The sequence below is a fragment of the Bos taurus genome, chromosome 10, assembly GCF_002263795.3.
Source record: "Bos taurus isolate L1 Dominette 01449 registration number 42190680 breed Hereford chromosome 10, ARS-UCD2.0, whole genome shotgun sequence".
NCBI lineage: Eukaryota > Metazoa > Chordata > Mammalia > Artiodactyla > Bovidae > Bos > Bos taurus.
The window spans coordinates 82,362,916-82,389,966 of NC_037337.1; the positions used below are offsets into that span (position 1 = coordinate 82,362,916).

At 49.5% G+C, this 27,051-nt stretch overlaps 1 protein-coding gene across 2 annotated transcripts in view; it reads right to left on the reverse strand.

The window, feature by feature from the left end:
- Positions 1-5,264: 5,264 nt before the first annotated feature.
- The window catches only part of MAP3K9 (mitogen-activated protein kinase kinase kinase 9), an 86,639-nt gene continuing 64,852 nt past the window's right edge, over positions 5,265-27,051 (reverse strand). Inside the window, exons 6-12 of one of the 2 annotated variants that reach the window (NM_001206852.1) lie at positions 25,472-25,712; positions 22,895-23,017; positions 21,029-21,182; positions 18,704-18,772; positions 17,162-17,274; positions 15,089-15,895; positions 13,045-13,529 (exon numbers count right to left, since the gene is read on the reverse strand). In NM_001206852.1, coding sequence (NP_001193781.1) covers positions 13,045-13,529; positions 15,089-15,895; positions 17,162-17,274; positions 18,704-18,772; positions 21,029-21,182; positions 22,895-23,017; positions 25,472-25,712 — 1,992 coding nt within the window. Of the gene's footprint in view, positions 13,530-15,088; positions 15,896-17,161; positions 17,275-18,703; positions 18,773-21,028; positions 21,183-22,894; positions 23,018-25,471; positions 25,713-27,051 lie in introns of both variants that reach the window. The other variant, XM_005212015.5, reaches the window with a different exon arrangement.

The following is a 27,051-nucleotide window of genomic DNA, read 5'->3' on the forward strand; positions in this document are numbered from 1 at the left end:
ATTTGGAACCAGTCTGTTGTTCCATGTCCAGTAACTGTTGCTTCCTGACCTGCATATAGGTTTCTCAAGAGGCAGGTCAGGTGGTCTGGTATTCACATCTCTTTCATAATTTTCCACAGTTTGTTGTGATCCACACAGTCAAAGGCTTTGGCATAGTCAATAAAGCAGAAATAGATGTTTTTCTGGAACTCTCGTGCTTTTTCCATGATCCAGCGGATGTTGGCAATTTGATCTCTGGTTCCTCTGTCTTTTCTAAAACCAGCTTGAACACCTGGAAGTTCACGGTTCACGTAATGCTGAAGCCTGGCTTGGAGAATTTTGAGCATTCCTTTACTAGCGGGTGAGATGAGTGCAATTGTGCGGTAGTTTGAGCATTCTTTGGCATTGCCTTTCTTTGGGATTGGAATGAAAACTGACCTTTTCCAGTCCTGTGGCCACTGCTGAGTTTTCCAAATTTGCTGGCATATTGAGTGCAGCACTTTCACAGCATCATCTTTCAGGATTTGAAATAGCTCAACTGGTATTCCATCACCTCCACTAGCTTTGTTCGTAGTGATGCTTCCTAAGGCCCACTTGACTTCACATTCCAGGATGTCTGGCTCTAGGTGAGTGATCACACCATCATCATTATCTGAGTCGTGAAGATCTTTTTTGTACAGTTCTTCTGTGTATTCTTGCCATCTCTTCTTAATATCTTCTGCTTCTGTTAGGTCCATACCATTCCTGTCCTCTATCGAGCCCATCTTGGCATGAAATGTTCCCTTGGTATCTCTAATTTTCTTGAAGAGATCTCTAGTCTTTCCCATTCTGTTGTTTCCCTCTATTTCTTTGCAATGATCCCTGAGGAAGGCTTTCTTATCTCTCCTTGCTATTCTTTGGAACTCTTGCTATTCATGGCAGCGCTTCTGGGTGTATTATTTAGCTTGTTGATTGAGGATGGAGGTCTTATCAAAGTTGACTTGTCTGCATCTTGGACCCATTTAATTCTAATCAGTTTATGTTGTATCCTTGGGCTATGTTATTCTTTCAAAAGTTGTGCCTGGCCCCTTTCCCTCCTGTTACAATTTGATTTCCTTGCTTTCCAAGGGATTCTCAAGAGTCTCCTCCAGCGCCACAGTTCAAAAGCATCAATTCTTTGGTGCTTAGCCTTTTCTCACATCCGTACATGACTGCTGGAAAAACCATAGCTTTGACTAGATCGAATTTTGTCAGCAAAGTGATGTTTCTACTTTTTAATATGCTGTCTATGCTTGTCATAGCTTTTCTTCCAAGGAGCAAGCGTCTTTTAATTTCATGGCTGCAGTCACCATCCGCAGAGATTTTGGGTCCCAAGAAAATAAAGTCTGTCACTGTTTCCATTTTTTCCCCATCAATTTGCCATGAAGTGATGGGAAGAGATGCCATGATTTTAGTTTTTTGAATATTGGGTTTTAAGCCAAGAACCTGAGCTAATCATTAAGTCCTGAGACCAAGTGTGTGATTGCAATTAGAAGACAGTGGGTTCAAGTTCCAGTCTGAGTTCTGCCAGGTTGGAGTTCTGGCCCGTGGGTTCAAGTCCTATTTGAGTTGTGTGGTTTCATGCTCATACAAAGGAGAATGGTTTTCCAACAGGAGGTCTCTGTTCCTGGAAGATCAAATCTTATAGGTAGAAGAGAAGGGTAGCATCTTAGGTATGGAGATGGCCTGGGGCAGGGACAGTGTGGTAGGAGTTTGGGAAGGAAGATTGGGACCAGATGTTGAAGGGCCCTCAAGGCCATGCTAAAGAATGTGAATCTTCTCTTACAGACCTTAGGGTGTAACATGATCAGACCTGTATTTTGTGAGCATGTTTGCTAGGGCTGATCCCCCTTACCCCTTACACAAGGAAGTCTCCAGTGCCTGCCATTGAGACTGCCCAAGAGACCCTCCCAGTTGGGTAGCTGCAGTGTGACCAGCCTCTGAGAGTAGGGGCAGGGCAGAGTGCAGAAGCCCACTCTTCACCACCACCACCCCATGCCCCTACCCCAGAACGTGTTCTCCAACTTGAGCTGGTCAGACTAGATTGGGTGGGGACTGGAGGGATCAGAGGATTAGCACATCCCAGCCTTGAATGAAGCACATTCCATCATCAACTGAACAGGGTGTGGTGTACCTTGGCCCAGCCCAGTTCCTTTCATGGAGGGGTGTGTCTATGTGTTGCAAACCTAGGAGTGCATGACAGGCCCATCCATAGCCAGACATTCCTAACCAGCTATGCCCTGTTGAAGGCCTCCATGTACCTTCTCTCTTAGGACTTTCTTCATGTCTTCTCACCAGGTTTTGCTTGCATTTTGCAGGTGGCTCACCAGTCCAGGACCATCTCTCCCTTGGGAGGAAATGATGAGGAAAGGGGTAAGGAAGAGAAGAGATACCATTTGGAATGGGAAGCTAGCCCTGGGCCCAGCACCAATTTCATCTTCCAACAGCAGGGCTTCTGCAGTTACTGTGCTGTGTTGCTTGGCACAAGGGGGTCAGCCTCAAAGCAAGGGATCTGTGGAACATCTGCAGAGACCCCTGATTACATGAGGAAGTACCCCCAAACTGCTACAGTCATCATTGTTTTGCTGACTATAAAAGGAACATATATTCTTTGAAAAAGGCCTTAAAAGTTTTGAAAGTAAAGAACATTTTTAGGTTATCCATAATACCTCTCCATAGAGATATCAATAACTGACTATCTTTCCATCTTTTACTTATGCTTATCAAAGGGACTGCAGCCATGAAATTAAAAGACGCTTACTCCTTGGAAGAAAAGTTATGACCAACCTAGATAGCATATTGAAAAGCAGAGACATTACTTTTGCCAACAAAGGTCCATCTAGTCGAGGCTATGGCTTTTCCAGTGGTCACGTATGGATGTGAGAGTTGGACTGTGAAGAAAGCTGAGCGCCGAAGAATTGATGCTTTTGAACTGTGGTGTTGGAGAAGACTCTTGAGAGTCCCTTGGACTGCAAGGAAATCCAACCAGTCCATTCTAAAGGATATCAGCCCTGGGTGTTCTTTGGAAGGAATGATGCTAAAGCTGAAACTCCAGTACTTTGGCCACCTCATGCGAAGAGTTGACTCATTGGAAAAGCCTCTGATGCTGGGAGGGATTGGGGGCAGGAGGAGAAGGGGACGACAGAGGATGAGATGGCCGGATGGCATCACCGACTCGATGGACGTGAGTTTGAGTGAACTCCGGGAGTTGGTGATGGACAGGGAGGCCTGGCATGCTGCGATTCATGGGGTGGCAAACAGTCGGACATGACTGAGCAACTGAACTGACCAAAGGGAATTTTCTTAAAAGATGGAAAGGAAAGGAAGTATATTTTGTGTATTGGGATCAAGTTATTTTTGAAGCTTTTGGTATCCTGCCTTTAAACTTTTGAATGCTTCCCTATTTTCTTAATTATTCTTGAACAATCTGATTTTAATGGCTACATAACCTCACACATGGTTGAATTGTAAAATCAGAACCTATTGTGAGGTATCACCTGGGGTCACTTTCCCACAAGAAAGAGACAGGCATGTACTGCTTGCTATGAGAGGAAGCCATCTCATGCATTTGTGCTCCACCATCCCTTAAGACTCAACTCAGATGTCACCACCTCGGAGAGGTCTGTGAAGCCCCAGCTCAGGCTAATGCCAATCCGTGGTGCTCCTGTAGCACCATCATAACACTGACCACTTTAAAGAGGTGTCTGTATATTTCAATCTCTTCTAGCAGACCATGAAGTCTTGCAGAACTGGCCTGTATCTGAACAAGCTGTAGATCTCCAGTGTCCAGCTGGCACCTGGCACAAAGATATTCAATAAATGCCTTGCAGAGATGGAAAGTTTAAGCAGCCCCGTTGCCAGGCATTTAGACTGTTTTTAATTTGTAATTAGAAATATGCTCTCATATTCTTAGATTCCATGTTGACGGAGGAAGAGGGTAGAAGTAGACCCCCAGAATCTTGTTTGGGTCATCTGTAGTCACTAGAAGCCTCCTGTAAATAACACTGAGATGACTTGTAAACAAGTCTTTGCCTGCATCTGACTCATTCTTGTGATATGAAAGCAGAGGCTAGAGTCAGACAAAGCCCAGCTGCACTGTTTGATAGTTCTGTGGCCTTGGGCCTGTTCCTGGACTTCAGTCTTCATTTTTCTCAGTATAAAATGGAGAGAATAATGGGATCTACTCTTAGGATGCTGAGATGTTGTAAATGAAATAATGCAGGTCAAGACAGTGCAAGGCTTGGCACACTGCAGCTAGCTGTGTTGCTAAATGAAATTTCTGAGTCCATGTTATAGAATTAATGCCACAAGATCAAACTGCTCTGCAGAAACATGGAGCAATTTATATACATATGTCTCTCATAGCATTTTTTTGAACAAGGAGTTGAGTCAATTTTTCATCTTTGCCCAGTCAGCCTGACAAAGGTCATATGGCCCTGGTCAAATCAGCTTTGAAGTTCAGCACAAGGTCATCTTTCTCCTCACAGTCTAAGCATCTAGCAGTCACCCCAGACACCTTCCCCAGGGAGCAGAGAAAGGGGCTCAGAGGTATGGAGTGAGTGAAGGTCGAGGTGTTAAAGTGTGAGTGGGTCAACATGGAAGTTCGGAAGCCACTTTTCCACATGCAGCTGAGTGATGAGAAACAGCGGACTAAAGAATGGCCCCAAACAAAATTCTTCTGCTTTCACCCTCAGCCTCACCCAAAGCACAGTCATAGAAAGTGAGCACAAAAGCTGCTTTGTGGTGAGCTTGCTCCAGAAGAGACGCAGAGAGATTAAGCGGCTTGCCCAAGGTCACACAGCTGGCAAGTGCCATTCAGAGTATCAAGACCACAAGGAGCCTATGACTCACGGCTGGCAAACCTTGTCCGCAAGTGCACGGCTCCTCTGGTGTTTGTCCTCTCAGCCGCATTCCCAGCTTCACCAGGAACGTCAGGGTGGACACTGATATGGCGTGAGAGAGCACATCCTTGCTAGGAGTTCTGAAAGCCAAAATTCACTACCTGGGCAAAGTCAGCTGTGCAAAGAAATTGAACTGTTTCGGTAGGCACCTGCTGGTGGGCCTCCGTGGTCCAGTTGGGGGTCTCTAGAATCTTTGAGGAGGTTCCTCGCCTACCTCCTCTTTCCTGCACCGTATCTACCCCTCTCTCCCATTATTTTATCCCTACATATGGCAGTCGTCAAGAAACAGTTACTTGGACATCTTGTGTACTTACGAAGAAAAGAGAGGAAAGAACAAGTTTACAAAGCACCAGGGCAAACCAAAAGTCATGATTGTAACAGTTTTATTCAAGTCTGTGTGTGCTCTGGTGGTGAGACCAGGCTGAGATCAGCCTTACGCTGTAATATGATAAGAGGTTTAGCCATTGAACCAAGCCTGCTTGGCATCCCTAGTTAACAATTTACAGTACCTTGAAAAAAAAAAAAAGCCAAAGAAAAGAACCTGATAAGTTTCCTTCAGGACTTTTCTATTTTTAAATATTGTTGACAAATTACAATAACTTAAATCCCAAAGCAAAATGGGAATTCAAGGACACAGGGTCAGCACACATGGACAGGAAACTGGAGCAGGGAAGGCCTGGGAATGAAAATTAGGAGCTACACACAAAGGAACAAGACCAGGGTGGGTATGTGAACTTCCATTTTACCTAGACTCAAAGGCTCTAACGGGGAGGAAAATCCCAAAGAAAGGTTTTCTGTGAGTTAAATAAAACCCGTCTCCAGCTCCTTTCCTTAACCTCCCTAGAAAATACTGATACAGTCTCAGACTAAATCTGTGTGTATGTGTGTATGAACATGTGTGTGAGTGTGAGAGTGTGACTGTGTGAGCATGAGTGTGTGTGTTTAGCGTGGGTAGTGAGGAAAATTAGAGGAAGAAGTGGACAAGTTCATCACCTTCCTTCTTTGCCACAACTGGGTAACAAGGGCATGTGATCTGATACAATAAAAAGACAAAAGCCTGATTTCAAGTTCCCAAGAGGAGCTACAATAAGGCTTCCAAATTTGAGAGGCCCAGAGGGATGTGGGTCGAAGCTGCAGTAAAGAGTGGTCAGTCATGGGGCAACTGTGGGCTGGAAAAAGAAGTGAGAGCCCACAGGCTTTTGGCGATCCTGGGAGAAGAGCTACGCAACTGACATATTCAACACCCCCTGAACAATCATAAAGAGGAAACGATGGAGAAGGAAGTAGCAGGCGCAGAGAGGAGATCGACTGAGCTCCAGGGAGATTGCAAGCCCTGTTGGGTGTCTCCAGTCTCAGAGGCTGGTGGTTGATTAGTCACAGGACAACTCCTCCTTGGACAGAGAACCATCTTAGAGGCATGGTGGACCTAAGCTAGGCTGACTTTATCCCAGAGTGTCTAAACAGTGGCCTAAAATGTGCTCAGGAGAAAACAAGAGATGACTTTGGAGCCAACAGATCAGCAACACTCCTTCCTAGCTGTGTGACCTTGGGCCTATAACCATCTGAGCCTTGGTTTCCACATTCTTAGCTGGAGGTAATGTACTCCCACCCCACCCCCGGGGTAAGTGAGTCAAAAAGAAAGAAAAGAACAGAATATACACTTTCAGGACAGCACCACTCACCTAGAAGAAATATAATGGTTTCATATAATTTATTATTAGTCCTCATACCCAGACCAGGATGGACCCATGCCTCATTCTGACAGTGATGAAGCAAAGAGCCATAGCCAGCATGGCCTCTGGAACTGGAGGGAAAGATAAATGATGAGAGTAAAATAAAGACGACAGAGAATAACAACAGTAGCGAAAAGGATACCGATGGAGGTGACGTGATGGCTGACATGAAGGTCACTGAGCGCCAGGCAGTGGCGTGCCTGTGGAAGGGAGCAAAAATGCCTCTGTCCATCTTGGTCCTTTCTGGAACTGGGAGAACGGTTTATTCACTTCTTTACAGGTTCAGAGATGTCCTAGAGTTTTCAGATGGAGACTCGAAAGCATCCTTCCCACTATAATCCCTTCCCTTTACACTCCTCTAAGCGACCTCAGGGTTTCAGAGAGGCTGACAGGCAGCTAGGGGACATCCAGGAAAAGTTACCCCAGTCACAGGGCCAAGGCTGAAAACTGCCCTCAGTGTCTCACTGCTGTTAAGCCAACACATTCCTATGCAGACACTTCCAGGGTCACCATCCAACTCAGAACCTGAAAGGAAGGAAGACCAGAAAAAACCCAAGCCTACCTCACAGGTCTGCCCTCAGTGTGTTCAGGTGAGGGGCAGGCAGAGCTCAGGCCAGGATAAGGTGGGGCAACTCGCCTTGGATGTAAAATTTAAGCGGGTCACAAAAAACACCAAAACAACCCTCCGCTATCCAGATGAATCATATTTCAAAGCAGTACTTTCAAAAGTTGAAATTAATGAAAAATTCACGATGAACATAAAATCAAAAATTTTTTAAATGTCATATCTCTCAAAGCAAGTAGTTAGATGTGAAGGATTTCAGGAACACAGGCAACAGGTTATTGGACTGGCCAGAAAGTTCGTTCCCATTTTCTGTATTTTATGGAAAAACTCTAACTAGCTTTTTGGCTAACCCAATACTTATGAAACTTGGTTTTACACTTCAGGAAGTGTAGAGAAGACCACTATTTCTGTGGGGCCATCATCCACCAGGACCCCTCTAGGTAAACCAATCTGACCTCTGGGTTCTGATTTCCTGGACGTCCACCCAGCACAGTCAACAGGAAAGGCCTGTCTCTGAACCTCTGCCACTGTACTCTGGTGTCCATCCTGAGACTCCTATCTAGTTGCCAGGTTCACGCCTGCCCATCAGGCGGGAAAAACTAGATTGTGGGTGTTTGCAGGGAGGGTGGATCAGACCAGTCAGGAGGGAGACTGGGTCAGGGAAAAGGCAACTCTGTTCCCAAAAGAAACAAAGACAGGAGTAGATAAGCTCCTGGCTGCCAACAGCTGGGCCCTGAGACACCTCTCTATTTCCAGCTGTGGTCATGAGTGAAAGACCCAAAGCCAGGCCACAGGCAGGAGATGCAGAGAACCACAGCCAAGAAGAATCAGGAAGGACCAGTCCTACTGGCTCCAGGTCATGGAGCAGCCCAACCTTCAGAAGAACGAATCACAGCTCCCTGAGCAGCCTCTGGAGGCCAGGGTGCTCCCCTAGGGCCCAAGATCTGAAATGGACAAAGGAGGGGGTGAGCCTGTCAATAGTGCAGCAGGACAAATGGAAAATAAGCGAATGTGAGGCTCACCCAGGCCATAGGGCCAACTAGAAGCGCAGGGCCAGGTCAGGCTAATTAGACACCTACCCCCACCCTGTTAATTAGCCTTAATCAGCCAGGACTCCAGTTTCTGCCTCCTGCCCTTCCAATGCCAGTGACTGCGGTAGTGGGTGCTGGGCAGCAAGGCCAGGGCATAGCCAGGGAATGAGGCCTCCCCGGAAGCAGTAGAGGGTTTCCCCTTCTGATGTGGAGTTTTACTCATTTGAATTCCTGATCTAAGAAAATAATGATACATCTGACCAAAGAGAGACATTTGGGAATGTGTTCCTCATAATAGCTGTGACTTGACAAGTAGGCATCTCAGGCCTGAAGCCAAGGAGAGAAGCAGGTGGTCTAGTCAGTCAAACCACACAAGAGTGCCAATATTTGACTTTCAAACACACACACACACACACACACACACACAGTCCTCCACAAAGGGAAGCAACCCAGCCAGGGGAGGCTTATCAGTGCTGGACCAGGGGCCCTGGGACCTACAGACTTTCAAGCTAGAAGGGTCTCGTGCTACAGGTGGGGAAGGCAGCATCACCCTGAGCTCACAGCTGGGCTCAGAGATCCAGAGAGAGGGAGAGATGTGTGCGACATCACACTAGTGGGTGGGTAGCTCTGATCACCAGTTTCCTGCCGCCCCGTTCCATTACAAGGCACCATGGGCGGCCTTCCCCCGACCCCAGTCCACAGTCTCCGGCAGAGACCTCGCAAGAGCCTGGCACTACAGAAGTGGCAGCACCTGCCCTCTCCCCGAAATTCTTTAAGAGACAACAGTGTTTCTGACCTGCCTTCACACACCTGAGTCAAAGAGGTGGGCTAAATGAGACACGCGTGGAAATGGTCAAGGGTCTGCATTCACAGAGGAGCCTGCCACACCCGCATGGACATACCAACCCTGCAGGTACCACTCACAGCTGTCCTTTAATACCCGCTGCTCTGTACTTTGAAGAGTTAGGAATGCTCAAGATGGGGTTCCTTCCTTCTAGGGGAGGGGGCGGGAAGGAGTCTCCCACGGGGCGCTGTGAGCAAGAATGCAGACACGGTATCAGGCCTAGATGCTCTTGGGGTGACTTGTGTCCTGAGCAACTGTGGTCTAAAGGAAAAGCAGTCTTGTGATGAAGCCCCCACCATGACATGTGTCCTATGGGCCAGCAGACCCTTTCCTAAAGATAGTTTCAGGAACTGGCCTGACTCCAGCCTCAAAACACATCAGACTCTGGGAAATGACTCAAAGAAACGAGAGGCCCTAAATCATCATTTTGGTGCTGCTTCCAGCTCCCTGTCTCCCACTTCCTGCTCCATAAGACACTCATGGTAGGATGATCAGCCTAACGACTTAAGTGGGGGAATTAGGAGTGATGCTTCTAAACACCAGGTGCCATATAAAGAAGAGCACGTGCCTGACCACGGTCCCCATTAGTCATTAGGCCAACTCCAAATCTTGCCTCTTCCAGAAGCCAGAGGAAGTAGGCAAGTCCCCTAGAGGCAGAGGTGGTGGGGACCGCACCGCCAACTTCAGCAGTTTGTCCTGTTCGCTGGCCGGGAGCCACGGGCTTCTCGGACCTGCTCTGATACACGCTTTTTTGCCCTTGTGAGGGAAGCAGGTGATGGCTGCTCTTACAGGAAGGAAATCTGAGAGGGACTAAGAGACAAGTCCAAGGTCAGACAGCAAAAGCAGAACAGAGAACAGAGCCAATGCCTTCAGTCCTAGAGCCGGGTGCCCAACTCAGCAATCGGTCCAAGCAGCTTATTAACTTCTCTTCACTTGGATCTTCATCTTTAAGCATTTCCCCTTTTCTGCTGCTACTGCTGCTAAGTTGCTTCTGTCGCGTCCGACTCTGTGCAAACCCACAGACGGCAGCCCACCAGGCTCCCCCATCCCTGGGATTCTCCAGGCAAGAACACTGGAGTGGGCTGCCATTGCCTTCTCCGTTCCCTTTCTCTACCACCAAGTATATCAAAGATAGAAGGCAAATAACGTACTTTTGTAAAGGTTAGGAGGAAGGGTTAGCCCTATCCTGAGTCATCCAAATGTCAGGTACCATCACCATCATCATCACAATAGACTCTCCCGATACTAAAGGATGTGAAGCTAAGAGCATCCTTCAAAGCCTCTCAGACATAACATATGGAAATAACTGGGACATCTATTCAGCCCCTGGCAGTGACCTGGATCCTCAAGGACAGAGGACAATCCTATGTAGAATCAGTGGAACGAACTGAAGAAGCCAGAGGGGCAGAGAGCAGTATCTGTTTTCCATTACCATCGTCCATGAAGGAGCACCCGCCAAGAGCAGTGGAAAGTGTCCGAGGAAAGGGAAAAGGGGGGCAACCCAAACCTTATTCTATAGGATCCTATCCCACCCAAGCCTTGCCCCAGAGAGAGAGGGAGTGGCAGATGGGGGCCCCTCGGAGACCCAGTCTGAAGGAGCTGAGATGGAAAGGCCTCCATCGTCATGGAAGCCCACAGAAGCATCTTCGGAATAACCCTGCTTCTGCCTCTTGTAGGTATAGCTCCTCCCACAGTAGAGCCCCCGCCTTCCCTTGTCATCCCCTAGGTGGATGAGGAGGTAGGTGGATGAGGAGGAGACGGGTTCCAGCTGTCACCCAGTGGCAAGGGTTTACTCTAGACAAAACGACAAAAACCAGAAAATAAGCAAAGACTCCTTGCCTCATTCCAGAGCGCTGGCCAGAGCCAGGGTGGTCTGGACTACACTGTAGGCTGCACCCACCAGAAGACCAGAGACTGGGGCCAAGGGTTTAGAGATGTGAAGGTGGCTTAGGGCCTGGGCCCATGGAGAGTCCTCAGAAAGGGCACAGGCCATCTGAGAATGAAGAGCAGTCACTTGGTTGGCTGAGCTGATGGGATTCAAGCACTGCCCCCCCACCCCACCCTACCCCCTCTAGCCAAGGAGTGGGGTCGGGGGCAAAAATCACCTCCTTTGGACTGTCTTCGCTGAACAAAGAAACGGAGAGAAAGGAGACGCAACAGTAGAACCCTGGGCAACAGAACCAACAGTGCCTCCCCGCCCAAAAGTAGGTGGGGCCCTTGAACCTAAGTGCCTGCCAGTGGGCTTGTAAAACAAGGAGCAACTTGAAAACCAAGGTCACTCATTTTGCCATCCTCAGGGCAGGACTTCTAGCACAGTCACAGAGAGGGCAGTGACCAAATCCATCACTTGTGCCAACATCGCTGCTCTCCTGTCCTGCGCCCGGGCAGCAAACGCAAGGAACCTGCAGGCGGGCCTCCAAAGCCTGCAGAGAAACAGCCAGGATAAACGACGGGGGAGTGACACAGAGAGTCTTGGGTCGGGAGGAGCGTGAACTAAGGACTCCTGTCGTTATCCCCACTCAAAGACAACTGTTCACACTCGCCTCGGGAGCCTCAGGGTAAGAGGAAGGGAGGAGACCCGTGTGAGAAAGCTCCAGAAGCTCAACATTCAAGCCAAGGAAATGAATTCCAGAAAACCCAGGATTGGCCTCTGTTCCTTCCTATCCAACTCACGGTCTGGGGCCCAGCAGCAGGGGCTACCTGTGCACAGAGACAAGAAGCCCTGGTCGGTCTCCAACACTCGGACTTGAAGATGAGGGTACATGAGGGGCTCACAGGGCACCTTACAGGTATCATTACCCACCACATCCATTCACGCAAGGAACTAAGGGCTCGTTTGGCTTTATGGGCATTGCAGAATGATGACGGGCAAGCAGGAAGCCCCACGGCTCCAACTCCCAGTGTCTAGGACCCGATTCTACATGCTATTCTGGTGCATGGTAGAGATACCTCCCCACCAAACATGTAACCCCAGATCCACTAATTCCAGGGACTGGAGGGCAGATCAAGGCAAGGGAAGACACATACAGATCAGATGACAAAAGGGGCAAACACAGGAACTTTGTCTCTGGTTTCAGAACTGACACCAGAGATTGAGCCTCCCCAGGCAATTCCTGGGACGAGTGCATATTTGATTCAGAACCGGGTCTGACCACGTCTGGACCCCCAGGCAGGAGATGGGTGCTGTCAACACATGCTGGTTTCTGCTCTTCTTTAAGTGTTTATAAAAGGAACGAGGACAGACAGACTCTGTGACCCTCTTTACTGCAACTCGACTGTATTTCCTAACTCCCTCCTCCTTCCAGTTCTCACGAAGGCAGGTCCCGTACCACTGGGAGGCTCAAATAAAGAAGTGGGGGTGCATGGAAGTGCAGCAGGTGGTCCCAGCTCCCTCAATTCCTGTGCCCAACGAGGGGGCACTCTGCCTTCCGTTCTCCAGCCGGCACCATAGGGCTTAGGACGCAGAAAAGCTCACATCTCACACCAAATGAGATTCTCATTCATGAGTGTCGGGAAAGCACATGGAAGAGGAGCAAAATCAATCAGAGAACATCCAGTACTGGGTGTGTGGGAAGGCTGAACTCAGGGCTAACCGAGGGACCCCAGGAGGGCACCCCCTGGGGGCTGAAGAGAGGGAGCAGCAGGCAGATTCGGCTGAGTGACTCTGCAGAGTCACCCTGAAGGCGAGAAGACTGTGGAGGGTGGGGGACATGCACGCACCCCTCCCTCCCCCACACAGCCAGAGCTGATGGCCACAGCCCCTCCAGCGGACCTAGGGAGAAGGGCCCTGCAGGGTGAGAAGCCCTCTGAAGGGGCCCTGCTTCCATCCCTTCCATCTTCAAAGTGCATTATCAGTGCAAGAAGTAGGGCGGGAGGCTCAGGGGGGTCCAATTCTGAGAAAGGGCTGTGCCAGCCAGCTCCCCTCCCCGTCTCCTCCTGCGTCCCCCCTTGCCCGCCCTCAACCCTTTGCGTGCTAAGACCAGAACTCTTGCTGGATCTCATAAGGGGCAGGCCTGTGTGTGTTCAGTTCAGCTCTGCACAGCGGCACAGTGCTGTCCTGACTCTGGCCCTCTGCATCCAGGTCCAGAAGCGTCCGCTCGGTGGGTGGCAGCGGCCCTGCCTGGAAGGGGAGCAGAGTTGGAAGGCCTGGCCGGTCCTCCACGGTGCTGCTGCTGCTGGCCAAGCAGGAGTCCAGGTTGCTGGGTGTCTCTGTGCTGGAGCTGTTGGCCGGGGAGGCGCTACGGGCGTGGCTGGGGGACACAAACCACCATGGGTCCAGCCGTTGCCGGTTGGCCGAAGGACGTGGCCGAGGCAGAAACTCCAGGGTCTTGGGTCTCTCCAAGGTAGAGTCCTGCTGGGTGTTCCAGCGCCTTGGGGTCGGGGGAAAGACCACATTGGGGTCAGGGAGACGGGGGAATTCACCTGGGTCTCGGCTGGGGCTGGGGGTTTTCAACATTCCTGGTCCAAGAGACAAAGGGAGAGGTATCAGATGACAGACCACACACGCCACTTACTCCCGGCCCCAACCCCCCCGCCACCCCGCCCCACGGACCATGGCCCTGACCACCTGGGATAACTTGAGAAATGAGCACCTACTCTGTGTTATGCAGTGTGTTGGCAGGCACTGGGGGTGTAACAGTGAACTACAGACCATATCCAGGGCACAGACCATGGTCCCTGTATCTTATAATAATCGGACACATGAGGTCATATCTGTAATGAAACAACTTAAGGAAATGTCTTTCATTCTCAGTTCATCCATTTAATAAACGTGTGATAAGAACAAGGGCTTCCCAGGTGGCGCTCGTGGTAAAGAACCCACCTGCCAATGCAGGAGACATAACAGACACAGTTTCAACCCCTGGGTCAGGAAGATCCCCTGGAGGAGGGCATGGCAACCCCCTCCAGTATTCTTGCCTGGAGAATCCCGTAGGCAGAGGAGCCTAGTGTGCTATGGTCCATACAGTTGCACAGTCAGACATGACTGAAGCGACTTAGCATGCTCAACAAGGACAAAGCAGGTATCAGAAACCTGCTGCCGCTGCTGCTGCCAAGTCACTTCAGTCGTGTCCGACTCTGTGCGACCCCACAGACGGCAGCCCACCAGGCTCCCCCATCCCTGGGATTCTCCAGGCAAGAACACTGGAGTGGGTTGCCATTTCCTTCTCCAATGCATCAGAAACCTAAAGACTAGTAATCTGGGGGTCTCTTTTTCCAAAGAGGCCACCTGTCTGATTTTAACAAAAAAATCTGAGCAGGAGAAGGGCAAGCTGAATAGTGAAGTACAGCTGTCACTCATATTTGCGTCTCACTGAAAGGGTATTGCCACACCCTCCTCTCCTATGGGATTTCAGGTAGTTTTTATGTCAGATCGAGGTCTTCTAGGGAGCGAGGGATGGGGCAGGAGTGAGAGTGTATGCTCAGGTGTCTCAGATGTCAGCCAGAGAAGGACAGGGTGTGCAGCGGCACGGCAGTTCACCGGGACGCATCTCCACGTCTGAGAGTCAGGTGTGAGTAAGGGATGAGCGATGCAGGGTGTGATGCCCGGCTGGAAGCCTGCCTTACAAGTGTGTCTGTACTCATGGTCTGTACTCACTCTGTAATGACAGGCAAGAGCTAAGCTACGTGGCAGAAAATACCCTCCTGTGTGTGGCCAGATTCCTCCCTGTAATTGCAGTCTTCTTTCCAGGGAACAAACAGAGCTGGCCTCTTACCCTTGATGCGCCCTGAAAGTACTGGCCCGTACACTCCCAGATCCAGGGCCTGAGCATCTCACAGGAGTCCCAGTGGGATTCTCCCCAGATCCTGCCTGTCTGCTTCCCCTCTTCAGGGAAGACCCCCCTGAGGCACAGGACAGACAGACGTCAGTCCCCTCCTGTGGCCCAGAGCAGCCTGTCTCAACTGGCTGAGTCAGAGGAGGAACTTGAGGTCGGCCTGATATCTCCACTTCTGGGAGAGAGGCCCCAAGGCGGGAAAGAGGAAGGAGGAAGGAGGAGGAGGAGGAGGGCAGGTCTCACCTGCTCCAGGGCTGGGACTCAGCCCATTGCTGGAGGAGGGGCTCCTGCTGGCTGGAGGGGCAGCCGGCTTGAGGGCCCCGTCGGAAGGAGTCCGCCGGTGAGCGCTGGGCTGTGCGGGGGCCGTGAGGGTGACGTGGGTGGGGGTCAGTGACTGCTTTGGGTCTCGTTTGAAGCGCTCCACTCGGACGTTGACCAGGGGGTTGCGGGTGCAGGGGCTCAGGGCCGGGGCCTCCACGGGGCTGATGGGCATCTCGTACACCACGATCTCATCGCTGTCGGATCTCAGCAGGGAGCGGGTGGAATTGCACTCAGAGATGGAGGAGAGAGACAGCAGCGTCAGCGAGGCGGAGGGGTCTCCTAGCAACAGCACGGGCTCCTCCTTCTTGAAGAGCTTCCGGGATGGGGGGCTGGTGCTCCGGCGGGGCCGGCTGGCTCTCAGGAAGAGCCCCTCGCGCCTCTTCTTCTCCTCCCGGGCTGGTGGCTCGGGCTCCTCCGGGGGCAGCAGCTGGCACTTGCCAGCTTCCAGCAGGTCAAACCCGAGGCCCGTGGCAGCGAGAACGGCCCCGCAGCCGAGCAGAGCCACCTCGCAGCGGCGGTGGTTGGGGCCGCCCCGCTTGAGGCTGTTGGTTGGCGTCAGCTGAGGGGTACTGGTGGCTGAGTTGACCGGGGTGGGCTCCTCGTGACCGCCGTCGCTGAGGGGGCCATCCCCATCTTCCCCGCGAGGGAATGGGATACAGAGGTAGGACTGGCTGGGTGACGGCGGGAGACGACTCTCCCCACTCCGTGGGCCTTCGCTGTCCTCATCCTCTGCGGAGAGGAGAGAAGTGGAGGGGGAGCAGAAGATGGGAACGAGGCTGCAGGAATAAAAATCTGGTCCTTCTCCCCAACCCCACGTCCCTGGCTTAGTGCTAGGGATCCAGGGGTTGAATAGTCAGGGGTGCAGGACCAGGAACCAATAGGACTTCACACTCAACAGTGACCAACATGGGGAAGTCGCTCTCCCTCCCAGAGCCTGTTTTCCCATTTGCAGAAAAGGGGATCTGCCAATTTGCTCCTTCTGTCATAGAAGTGCCGTGTCAGTTTCCCAGAACAGGTACATCCTTAATTATTTTACAAGTTGAAACTGGAAGGGAATGGGAAGGGAGTTCAAAAGGGAGGGAATATATGTATATGTATAGCTGATTCATTTTGCTGTGCAGTAGGAACTAACTCTGGGCTTCCCTAGTAGCTCAGATAATAAAGCACCTGCCTGAAATGTGGGAGACCCCAGTTCGATCCCTGGGTTGGGAAGACCCCCTGGAGAAGGAAATGGCAATCCACTCCAGTATTCTTGCCTGGAGAATCCCATGGACAGAGGAGCCTTGTGGGCTCCATGGGATCGTAAAGAGTCGGACACCACTGAGCAACTCACACACACACAGGAACTAACACAACATTGTAAAGCAACTATATTCCAATAAAAATTAATTAAAAAAGAAATGGGAAGGGACCTTGAATTTCTAGAATTGACAACCTACAGACTTGTCTTAAGACCCATTTCCTGCAAAGGATTAGAATCCTCGGCATGGATGAAGGCCAGTCTACTCTATGGACTGACTGATTACGACCTTGGAATTCTAGAGCGAGGAGTACTTTCTGAGAGACAGCCTGGAGAAGGCCTTACACATTTAGTAATCACAGGGCAACACTGGAAGAGCTTCCTTGGAGGAACACTGGGGTTCTATTGCCATCTCCCATTCTATGGATTCCCCACGTTAAAATACAAGGAAGCAGACCCAGGAAAGGCAAGTGCCTGATTCCACACCTCCCCCTGCCTCACTGCCCTAAGGAGACTATAACCAGCCTCTTGGGACAGGAGGTCAAGGGCAGATTCCACGGCAGCGGTGGTCATGTGGAAATATTCCCTGTAATGGGAGTAGAGCCAAACAGAGGGAATAGGGTGCGGGACCAAGAGTTGAGGAAAAGAGGAAACAGCCCCACGAAGCAGTGCTAGAGGTTTGGAAAGAGTCCAAGAAGCTTGGCCACAACTTCCCTGAGGGATCGGGAGGGAGTTAAGACAAAGGCAATGCTCACCCATCTCCATAAGGCTGGTGAACCCTGGCAGGGCTGGATTACTCCTCGGGCCCTTCCCCAGGTTGGGGGCGCTGGACGACCACTGTTTGTATCCATCTACCAGGGACTTGAGGCTGAACAAGAGGAAATGATGAAACTGTCAGAACGGGTTACCCCCTTTACCCTCAGCTCCGGGGGCCTCTCCCCATCTGCTTCATTACAGCAAAGCCCAAGAGCCTCAGGGTACAGGCAAAAAGCTTCCTGAGCCCACCTGCTTCTTTAACAGAAGTGCACATGCTCTAGGGACAGAAAAGCAGAGGCATGACACACCCCTACACATGCTGCCATGGAGCTGTGGGAAGACCTCCTGGGCAGGCTGGCGAGAGAACAGAAGGAATGAGGACTGCCCGGCCCTGGCCAGGGTCTTGCCTAAGCCCAACTTAAGGGAAAGGCCAAGACTCCACAGACACTGACTATAATACAACACACCAGTGACATTAGAAAGACTGCAATGCTGAGATATGCAGTGCAAGGCAAGCACTGGGCGATGAGCTCACAGAGATGGGCCAGGCCACGCCACTCACACCACTTCTCAACTTCTCCTTCCAAGCCTCCAGCATGCTTAGGCAACTTCCAAAGCCATCCATGTTTCAAATACAAAAATCGACTGACAAAAGCTGCGTCAACCCAGTGCACTTTGGGACAGACCTATGTGGGTAGTACATAAGGCTGGACTCGAACCCTCGGCCTGTCTGGGAACGGAGAGGAAAAGGACAGGAGCTGGCTTTCAAATCCCTGTTATCAGCTCCCAGTGGCAAGTCAGTAATTCCAAGGACACACACTGGGTACCCCGCCAACCCTCTTACAGGACAGGGCATCAGAGGCCCACAAGCACTGGTCTTTTTCCTAAAGAACAGTGAAGGAGGCCTGAGGAATCTGCGGGCTATGATTGCCAAGGAGTAACTGGGATTATAACCAGGGGCAGCTCTCATTTTAGGACTAGAGAGAGCCATTCAACTAAAGCCCACTCTTCCCATCCCATCTCCAGGGAGGGAGAAGGACCAGCTTTTTCCCCTGCCTGCAGATCTCTGTTTCAAGTGCTATCAGAAATACCAGTGATTAAAGTACATTCCAGACATCAGTGATTTCAACCAAAATACACAGCCAGAGAAAAACATCTGCCAAACCCACAGCCTGAGACTTCTGACTGAAAATCTTATAAATCCCTTCCAGCTCTGGATCCAGGGAATTCAGATCAGCAGCGTCAAAGCCTGTGCTGAAGACCAAAGGATAAACAGCCATGTACTGATTCCCTAAAACAAAGGATGCTGGGAGAATCTTAACAACAGGAGTGGTCAGGGCAATGAGGAAACGTTAAGTCGGACCAACACAGGAATTTTCCCAAGGTGCACGATGGTACTGCTTCCAGAAAAAAAAAAAGTCAACATGGCCCTGGCAATAATGAGGCTTGATTCTGCGGGGTGTGCTGTGAGGACAAGGAAACGGGGGCGGGGAGGAGGATTATTATAGTACATGTGATGAGGTGGTGAAGATCAGACTCACCCCAAGTGGAAATGTGGAGACTCTGATGGGGTACTTAAACCATTAGCTTTCTCCCGTCTCTGAGGGGATCTTCAATGAATAAAGAGAATCAGTAGCAGGCAACAGTGGATACATGCTGCTCAGCCTCTCCCACCTGAGAACCCTCAAGGCTGGGCTCCTGTTACCTCGCCAGCTGCCCTCCCCTTGTTCAGTCTGCAAAGCCCACATCATGAAGGGATCATAACAAGATGGCCCTGCTGGAATGGTCACAGGTCCACGACCTCCCTCTGTGGGATAAACATCCCAGGGGCAGCCACAGCTTAATTGGAGGAGGGGTGGGGGCTGTGAATCCATAGATAGCTGCTGATTACAGACAGGTGCTTATGTTTCCTACAGAAACATACTGTTTTTTAAAAGGATGGGGATGCAAATTCACCTAATGTTGTTGAATTCAGTACAGCTTTTTGTCATTATATATTTTCTTCAGTCAACAGGAACTAACATTAGAAACAGTATCATACAGAGGATCTCAAAAATTCCCAACATTAAGTCTTTTCCTGAGATTTTATTTCTTCAGAGGAATTGATAATCCTGAAAAATTAAGTCACATATTTTGAACTGCTTCAAAAGTTTTGAGGGCAAATCTATGTAAGGAGGAAGAAAATTCTAAAGTTAATGTTTTGTGTAATGTTGAAATGCAGTGAATTTACTGGCAAGACAAAAAATACACTGAAATGAAACAGAACCAGAGAGACTGTTGGAATCCATAGCCAACCTGGTAAAGCCTACTCAGAATCACACTAATGTCATAAATACCAAGGGACTCAGGGTGACTGGGTTCCTCAGCCCCAGCTCAACCCCACTCTAGCCAAAGCTCAAGGGACAGACTAGAGAGTGTTTGCACTTGCAGAATTTAGTACAGCAGAGCAACCAGGGGACTCCATCACTGATTTCTTATACAGCTTAGGGAGGCCTGCCCTACATATATAAATTTTCTGTTCCAAGGTAACTAGTGATTTCCAAAGCCTGGCTTCAAGAGTCCATCCTTCATGAACCAAAACTTATTTTCACGTTCTAGCATAGCAAAATAGATTTTGGACATGAAATCTTAGTATTCAGAGAAATACCAAGGCCAAGGCCAGTTACAGGTTGAGGGCACCTTTAAGTCTAATAGTCAACCTTAGAAGTTCTTTGGAAAGCCACTAAAAAGGATAAAGAGGGCTGCTACTTATCCTCACACTTGGAAAAGTCAAGAAATATGGTTCTAGATTCTAACACAAGAATAAGAAGTATAGCCCATCACGTGCATTCTTCAGGTATGAAGCAGAATTGCATGAGAAGCATGGAAGAATCATCAGAGTAAGTATTTACATAAGTTTATTTATGCAAGTTTACTATGAGCTAGCCCACCTTTTAAGGGACTTCCCAAAGATAAGCTTACTCAGGGTCAACTCCATGAGACAGGTATGGAGAGAATCCCCATTTAACAGATGAGGATACCTAAGGCCCCACTGCTGGGTGTGGAGGAGTCAGGATTCACACCCAGGCAGCCTGGAGTCAGCGTTCATGCGCTTCACTACCATGCTACAATCAACTGGTCTATGAAAGACCAGGACCCGTGGGCCGCAAACCCTCCGTGAGAACACGAGCACATCCAAGGCAACAGGGCCTGCGGTGTGCTTTGTCCAGAGGGGTCTCACACACATCAGCATGGTTATAGGGTGGGCTCATAGAGAAGGGCTAGTGGCCCTGGAGTGACCTCCGCCTGCACCTCCAAGGCCGGGTAGCTCTGCCTGCCTCTGGTTCAGGACAAGCCTCCGCTCAAGAGCCCTGTCATCTCGCCTTTCCTTCTCTCTCCTCTGGGCAGATGCTTTAAGGACAAGAGCCAGGTGTAAGTAAAACACTCAGGCGGAACTCCTCGCACATGCCAAATGCTTGGGCTACTTGCTCCTCTGAACAGGATGCTCCAGGGGCCAGCAAACTAACTCACGAGCTACATCCTGCCCATCACTTGTTTTTGTTCAGTTTTACTGGAACACAACCATGTCCATTCATTCACATATTGTCCATGATCTGTGGCTGCTTCTGCATTACCACCTCGTGGGGCTGAGTAGTTACTACGGAGACCACATGGCCCACAAAGCCTAAAATACTTCCTACTGGGCCCTTTATGAAAAAAACTGTGCCAACTCCTGAACTAGGAGGTTCCAGGGAACAAGGCAATTGGAAAACCTTCTTGTAAAGATCAAGAGGCATGTAATTTCTTTGAACAAGATGAAACACACAACAGAGAAAAAGGTATTTCACGCCGCATTTTTAAAGGATTTCCCATCATCTGGCTCTTACCCTTCATCTCCTGAGGCAAATTCCTTCTGACCAAGTGTACTTGGCCCCCACGTCCGTCCCTTCTTCTTGGGGGCCCTCTTCTCCTCCTCCTCCCCCTCCTCCTTGGGGACCACAGAGTTCCGGCCCCAGGTTTTGCTGCTTTCGCCTGGTGTCACTGTGAATAATAAAGGTCAAATGGGATTAGGAAAAGAGAGAGGCTTCCCCCTAAACTAGCCTCTTCCTGACCAGATACACACACTCACATAACTGGAGCTGCAGGTGTGGGAGAGTCAGACTTTGTGAGCAACTCTGTGCCCAAGTGGAGCCTGCCGGGCATGTAAGGGAGTTCCCAGCCACCATTCACTCTGTGCCCTCAAAGTGCCAAATGTGGGAAAACCACCCAGATTCTTCCGAGTCCAGTGGAAGGTGGAATCCTGGCCAGCCAGTCACCAGAGCTCCAAACAGACCTGACTTAGGGAACATGTTTTATTGGGGGTGGGTGGGTGGGAATTGACCTGGGGGATGATGTGGGGGGAGGGGGTGAGAAAGTAGGTGGGAGAGATAAGGAGTAAAGATGATGTAGAAGTGAAGAAATTTTGGTAAGAAAGTGCTGGAAAGCAAGGAAGTGAGGAGTTCAACACTATGGAGAGGGAAATTAGAGACTGGGAGCAACAGGCCTGGAGAAATATAACAGAGAGGGGAGGAGGAACCTTCTCCTGACCCTGACACCTTAGAGCAAGGGCTGAAACCCAAATTCTTCAGTGACTGGCCTTATATCATCAATGAATAGAAGGAGTGTGTTAGTTGCTCAGTCATCTTCGATTCCACAACCCCACAGACTATATCCCTCCAGGATCCTCTGTCCGTAGAATTCTCCAGGCAAGAATACCGCAGTGGGTAGCCATTCCCTTCCCCAGGGGAGAATGGAAGGAGCCAGTTATCAGAAAACAAAGAGTTAATGGGACTGAGGCAAAATACAGAGCACACGAGAAAAAGAATCCACTGATTTGATTTGATTTTTCAAGGAAAGCCCAAAATTCAGGTCTTGGGGGGTTTTCTCTGGGATGAAATCTCTCTATCTTTAAATTAGGGCGTATGCCCCTTCAACCTCTCCCTCCCACACACTAGGAATATATGTATATATGTGTGGTATGCCTAACTTCTTTTTAATAAACACCATCATAAAATAAAATTGGCTCAGATTTGGACTATTGTAAAGTATTTGGCAAGTTTACCTTGGAACCTGCACTTTGACAAAGCCCCTTCCTAGGAAGCATGGACCAAAGAAATACCATGATGCTCCAAATATGGCAGAGGTCCCAAGTCCTAAATATACCAGATCCCAAGTCCAGGGTACCTTCATCACATCCCAAATTACTCTGTAATTCACTAAAGATCCCGCCAACACCCACAAACCCCTCTGTAGGTATCTGGCTAACAGTGAAATGTAGAGGAGGCAGGGTCAAGTTCACAGAGAGATGAGGTAATGGGGGATAAGGGCCTGCATACATATGTGAGTGCAAGCATGCTAAGTCACTTCAGTCATGTCTGACTCTTTGCAACACTATGGACTGTAGCCCACCAGGCTCCTCCGTCCCTGGGGTTTTCCAGGCAAGAATACTGGAGTGGGTTGCCATGCCCTTCTCCAGGAGATCTTCCCAACCCAGGGATTGAACCTGCGTCTCTGAGGCCTCCTGCATTGGCAGGCGGGTTCTTTACCACTAGCATCACCTAGGAAGCCCTCACACGTGTGCATGTGTACACATACTGTCCAGGAGAGGTGGCAGAGTAATGACGGAGCCAGCCTGACCAGGCTGTGGCTGGACAGAACAGGGGACAGGTGCCCTGGTGTGTTCTGGCCCCAGCTAATTTGGGAAACAGACTTACACTGGATGGCGCGAAGGCGAGGGATGATGGTGGGGCTCGCAGGAGGGCTGGACCGGCTGTTGATCAGACTCTTCCTTTTATCCATGGTGGGCGAGGCCTGGACCGTGAACTTGTGCTGGAAGTCTGCTTGGGGGAAGACAAACAGATGTGTGTGTTAGAATTTTCCCATCATCAAATTCTCATGAACTACAGGGATATATGGACTCCCCTGGTGGCTCAGTAGTAGAGAATCTGCCTGCCAATGCAGGAGACTCAAGGTTCGATCTCTGGATTGCAAAGATCCCCTGGAGAAGGAAGTGGCAACCCACTCCAGTATTCTTGCCTGGGAAATCCCATGGACAGAGGAGCCTGGTGGGCTACAGTCCACGGGGTCACAAAGGAGCTGGATACTAGCAACTAAACAACAGGGATATGTGGTCCAAAACAGGAAATATAGCCAATATTTTATAATAACTATAAATGGAATATAACCTTTAAAAATGGTGAGTCATTATGTGTGCACCTGAAATTTGTATAAAATGTTACATCAACTCTACTTCAATTTAAAAAAATTCCTATGAGAGAATTGATACTTGCTGGCAGCCTTGAGGGATGGGCACTATGTCCTGAGAAGCTCCTTTTCAACTGGGAAATGTTTTCTTTTAGAATCATTTCTTTTTCCCATAGGGATGTGGCGGCTGGATGTATGCAGAGACAGAAGCTTCACTACCCAAGTGAACTTCATTAGACTGTTTTCGTAAAGCTGTCCATATAATGTACATAGAGGCAGCAAGTACCTACTTGGAATCAATTTTTAAAATATCATGAGACCTTGTCGATCACTCTGTGTGTGTGTGCTTAGTCACTTGGTTGTGTCTGACTCTTTGCGACCCTTTGGACTGTAGCCTGCCAAGTTCCTCTGTCCATGGGATTTTTCAGGCAAGAATGCTAGAGTGGGTTGCCACTTCCTTTTCCAGGGGATCTTGCTGACCCAGGGATAGAACCCGCATCTCCTGTGTCTCCTGAATGGCATGTGGCTTCTTTACCCACAGAGTCATTGGGGAAGCCCAGTTGATTATTCTAGGAAATCTAATATAAAATACATAAACTACTCTGTCTCATATAATCTATTAGTACACATCTGCTTTTCTCAGGGACCAAAGCAGGGAGACCGATGCTTCTCATTAAGGGCAGGGTAACAGGATTAACCCACGGAATCTGAGAAAGTGAGCGAGATGCAGTTAATGGTCCAAATTCCAGTTTATTCCAAAAGCATTTACATCAGAGCATGAGGAATGTAAAATGTACATTCTCTGAGTTTCTGGGCTTCATTCTCCCCATCTATCAAAGGGCTTATCAAAAAGATCTGCCTGTTGGCACCTAGGTTTCCCCTCTAGACGGTGATCTCCCTAGAGGTGGGATCCATGGCTTTTCTATCTGCTTCCTTAGCACACATCAAGATGCTGGCACATGTTGCTCCAGAGATGCTTAAAGACTCTGTGTTGCCTGAAAAAAAAAAAAAACGTGCAGCAACACTCACTGAATTTCACTAACTGGATTCTCTTGTCTGTACCTAAGTCACCATCCCAGTGCTTAAAATCATCTACTACTGCTCCCGTTACGCTATTTTCCCTTGATTCCTTACACTTCTAATAAGTCTGCTTTCCTGGGGACTGACAGGCTCAGAATACAATGAACTTTTTTATCTACATAAACACACACATGAGTACTCACCTCCCTCCGTGGGTACATAAACTCCAGAGGCTCTAATTCATAGTTTCTTATTTCTTTGCATTTTCCCAAGGTGGTACCTACCGCAAATGTACCTTTGCTCAACTAATGTGTTTCTGAAAGGTTACGTGTAAATCAAATTCTTAAACATTCATCCTAATCTCAACTGCACACAGAGAACTAATTATTACAGAAACCCTGAGTTATTTTGCAGAGCCAGGAGTCTTCTTATCTCATAGGCACATGCACACACTCACCCTGGGATTCTTTTACCCCAATGACATCTTCATTCTCCAGGTTTTCCTACAGTAAGAATTGCCTGTAGGAATTGCCTGTAGAAAAGCATGCATGGTCATGCTTTCTAGCAGACTGGACCACACCTGCCTGTCGGGCTAGCCACGGTCATGGCCTTGCCCTCATGTTCTGTGTGCAGTCATACTCCAAAATCCCCCTTGGAAGGGTGAAGCTTCTCAGCAGACCAGGCTTTCCCGGGAATAGAACCTGGGTTTCCAACCAGCTCTATAAGGAACCTGGGGTCTCACGTTTCTGAGCCCAGTCCCTGGTTCCCACAGACCCCCTGCTGCACGAGCCCCTCGGCTCACTCATGCTTCGCCCAGGTCGTGCGTGCTCAGTCGCTTCAGTCGTATCCAACTCTTTGTGGGCCCATGGGCTGTAGCCCACCAGGCTCCTCTGTCTATGGGGATTCTCCAGGCGAGAATACTGGAGTGGGTTGCCATGCCCTCCTCCAAGGGATCTTCCTGACCTAGGGATCGAACTCGGTGGTCTTACGTCTCCTGCATTGGCAGGCAGGTTCTTTACCACTAGCCTCACCTGGGAAGCCCTCCCCCAGGTCTCCCGGGTACCAACCAGAAGGGAGGCTAATGCGATTTCCATCCTTGAGCTTCAGCCGGCTCTTCCTGAACTTGCCCTTGCGCTTCTTGACCCGGGGCTTCTCCTGGCATAACTGGTGGATGATGATGTTGAGCTCTCGTTCAAGAATGTCGATCTCCCGCTCCGCCAGCTCCTGCTCCCGGCGCCGCAGCAGCTCCTCCTGGTTCTTCTGCTGGAGCGCGGCCCGCGTCAGCTCCTCCTCCCAGGTGCGTAGCTCCTGCCGGGCGGGTACAACCGTCAGAGAGAAGGGGCACCCCTGGGGCAGTGGGGAGGCTCACTCCTGGGACAGCAGTGCTCACGGCAACCTGGACAGCTCTCCTCTAATGCCCCACACTTCACTCTCTGGAGGAGATGGGGGTGCTGGATAACTAGTTGGCAAATGAACACCTGACCACCCAAATGGTAAGGGAAGACAGGCTCAGAAGAGACATTCTGAGTACACAGCTAGGGTAGTCACAGGCCAAGCCCTGCAGAAGGGGGCTGAGAGTTCCTGGTGCTGGAGAAGACTCTTGAGAGTCCCTTGGACTGCAAGGAGATCAAACCAGTCAAACCTAAAGGAGATCAACCCTGAATAGTGATTGGAAGGACTGATGCTGAAGCTGAAGCTCCAATACTTTGGCCACCTGATACAAAGAGCTGACTCATGGAAAAGACCCTGATGCTGGGAAAGATTGAAGGCAGGAGGAGAAGGGGGCGATAGAGGATGAGATGGTTGGATGGCATCACTGACTCAATGGATATGAGTTTGAGCAAACCCCAGGAGATAGTTAAGGAGAGGGAAGTCCGGCATGTTGCATCCATGGGGTCACAACAAGTTGGACACGACTTAGGGAGTAAATAACAACAACATCTTGACTGATTGATTAAAATTATCTGTGACCAGGAAAAACAACAAAGTTTAGGTAGAAAATATAATCATATGGTGATGATCATATAATCATAATCATGTACTTAACTTTCATAGTCTCGGTTCTATTTTGATTTTTTTTTTTTCTGTTACATAAAGGAAATTTTTTAAAAACCAGGGCCAACTTACGGTAATCTAGCTTAAAAATGAGCCAGCTATAAATGAGTCACACTCCAGGGATCATCTAATGTGCAAATAAAAATAAATACATTCCCAGGGTGGCTGTTCAAAAGGTTCGTGAGGCATGTCATCTAAATCTTGGTTCACCTGGTGAGTGAGTCCACTGAGGCATGTGGTTGAAGCTTTCATCTTATCTTAAAGGGCAGCCATGTGCTCTAGAGGGATGGAGACAGCCCAGCAAAGAGAAGCAAGAACATTTCCTGAAGTCTTTGCCAGGCACTTGCTCTAGAAACACCACCACACTGGGGGGGCAGAACCTCTTCCTTGCCTTCCCTTTGTCCTTCTGCGTGAATTTATAAATGAACTCAGCATGGAGTTCCTAGGAAGAGGTGGGAGATTACAGCATCAGGAAATAGGAGAGAACCCAGGAAAAAGAATAAAGCATCTGTAAACAACTTTATAGATTCTAAACTATTAATACTGGTTACTACAGGCCCATGATGAAGTGAAAAAAGGCTGTGGCTCAACT